Source organism: Vollenhovia emeryi, unplaced genomic scaffold (genome assembly GCF_000949405.1).
Source record: "Vollenhovia emeryi isolate VEMERY1.0 unplaced genomic scaffold, V.emery_V1.0 DF941653.1, whole genome shotgun sequence".
NCBI classification, from domain to species: Eukaryota; Metazoa; Arthropoda; class Insecta; order Hymenoptera; family Formicidae; genus Vollenhovia; species Vollenhovia emeryi.
In genome coordinates this window covers 1-2,217 of record NW_011964713.1, presented here as the reverse complement: position 1 = coordinate 2,217, position 2,217 = coordinate 1, and the positions used below count along the sequence as shown (strand labels likewise).

General features: G+C 42.7%; 1 protein-coding gene across 1 annotated transcript; it reads right to left on the bottom strand.

Annotated features, from left to right (window-relative positions):
* Positions 1–1,242: 1,242 nt before the first annotated feature.
* On the bottom strand, positions 1,243–1,761 carry LOC105570875 (vegetative cell wall protein gp1-like). Its single transcript, XM_012028326.1, has one exon. The coding sequence runs from the start codon at positions 1,759–1,761 to the stop codon at positions 1,243–1,245; it is 519 nt and encodes a 172-aa protein (XP_011883716.1).
* Between the last annotated feature and the right edge of the window lie 456 nt (positions 1,762–2,217).

The window sequence follows — 2,217 nt, the reverse complement described above, 5'->3', positions numbered from 1 at the left end:
TTTTGACATAAAAATGTTTCAACATTTATGTAGTAATGTTACAATTAGATTTAGAGATAAAGGTTTTATTTTTGTTAAAACTTATCTTTTGTTATAAGCATAATAATAAACGTGTAACTGTGCCATTAGTTATATAGGTCGCACCTGTACATAGGTGTTAGAAGTTTATTTTGTTCTTCGATTATTTGATTTTTTACAAGTACCTTATATAAAATAAAAATAATGCAATTTTCTTTTCGGTACTTTATTATAATAATAATAATAAATCTTTATTGACGGGGATAACCCTTTAGTATACAAAAGAGAACAAAATCATCTCGTTGGATTAAAATATGATTTAAAATAAAACAACATATTAGATCAGTGAATTAACATAGTGAATTAATTGTGGCGTCTTAACATATACGAATCTGTGATTAAAATAAGGTTATAAAAATTACATTATAAAATTTTTTTATGTGAGTCGATGGAGAAGCTTGCGCTTAAATGTAGATAGATTGTTGCCGAAAAAGTCGATAGAACAAGAATAATGGTTCGCAGAAATCACCAGCCTGGAGATACATGAATTTATTCCATATTCAGTTCTATGAGGCTCAGCATGGAAAATGGTGTATTGCCTTAGTGGAACGTTTAATTTAATCCTACTTAATAAATCTGGACAGTCGATAAGATGATTAATTAATTTATAAATAAAAGTTAGATCAAATAACTGCCTTCTTTTCTCTAGAGAGAGTATGTTTATTAAGTTGGATATGGGGTGGTAATTGTGGCAGGTGATCGCCATTGGAACGCCCATTTGAAAAGCGGCTAGACGCAAAAATTTATGTTGTACACGCTCGATCAGGTTGCGATGACAATTATAATAAGGAGACCACACGGTAGAGCAGTACTCCAGCTTAGGACGAACCAGTGCGCAATATAGTAGTTTCAACGTGTATACATTCTAAAATATCTGCCCCAGCGGAGAACAAATCCGAGAGTTTTATTTGCAGCAGCAACAATGGTTTTTATATGTTTGATAAAAATTAAATTATCACAGATTATAGTTGTTACGTCCACTTTTCGTGGGGGCGCGTGTCTCGCTAGGAGACAAGGATAATGAGGGGCAGTGTGGCGTGTAAATGAAAAGAAATCTGTGGGAGGAACTTAAGTGTATTTAACGACGGAAGATAATGTACATAAAAGAGAGAGAGGTAGGGCGAGCAACGAAGCAACAAAAGGAAGGTGGTAACAGGGGCGAAGCTACAGTAGTGCGGGCATGTCCTTCACGTCTCGCAGCTGGCCCCTGGGTCGCCTGACGAGGCGAATCTTCTGTGGGAGGGCCTCAATCCGTATCACACGTGGTTTGACCCTCTTCAGGGGAGCCTGGGGCTTGGCTGGGCTCGGTCCTGGTGGAGCCCTCTTGCCTCGTTCCGTAGGCCGGGGGAGGGGTGCCACTTGGAGCGCCGCCGTCGGTGCCCTAGGTGCTAGTGTTACCGGTGGGCGCGGTGCCCATGCCCTGACCGGGCAGGGGTCAGGGGCGCGTGGGTAAGAAGGGGAAGGGGGTGGGCTTGGTGGCACCCGGTTCGTTGCTCCTGTAGGGGGTTGAGGCGGACTTATCCCGACCAGGGGGTATGGATGAGGGGGCGGAGGCGGAAGCGAGGGTTGTATTGGTCTTGCAGGGGAGTCAAACACCCTGGGGTCAAAGACCCCAGGTGTTGCGTATGCTCTTGCCAAACGTCTGAGCTGGACTAGACGTCCAGCTCGGCGCGATCTCCCCATTTCTGGGCGGGCCTGCGGGAAGCATCTTGAATTAGCGGGGTTAAAAAGCGGGGGAAGCAATACATGCTGTTAGTGGTGAGGGTGATTAATGCTAACTTATTATTATTTACTATTAATCCCTGAAATAGGCACTCAGAGAACGATGGAGTTCAGAATCACGGGAGGGTTGAAGTGAAAATGAAATGTCAGACGCTGTCTTTTGTGGAATGCTCAGATGGATTCTTCGATTATAATAATCGATTCATTGCCGTCATCACTGCATTCTTGGCAACTCCTGATAGCTATGATTGTAGCAGGGAAACCCGAGAGTGAGTACTTTGACTGCGGTTAACGTTAATCTGAAAATGGAACGCGTAAGTAGCAAATCAAAAGTAATTACGTAACTACTTCATTGCACCGAACGAAATAATTAAAGTTCGTAAGGTCGGTAAACTCGCTGTGTGCCAACCCACATAG

Coding starts and splice junctions, on each gene's coding strand:
- LOC105570875 (XM_012028326.1), bottom strand. CDS start 1,761: ATGGGGAGATCGCGCCGAGCTGGACGTCTAGTCCAGCTCAGACGTTTG.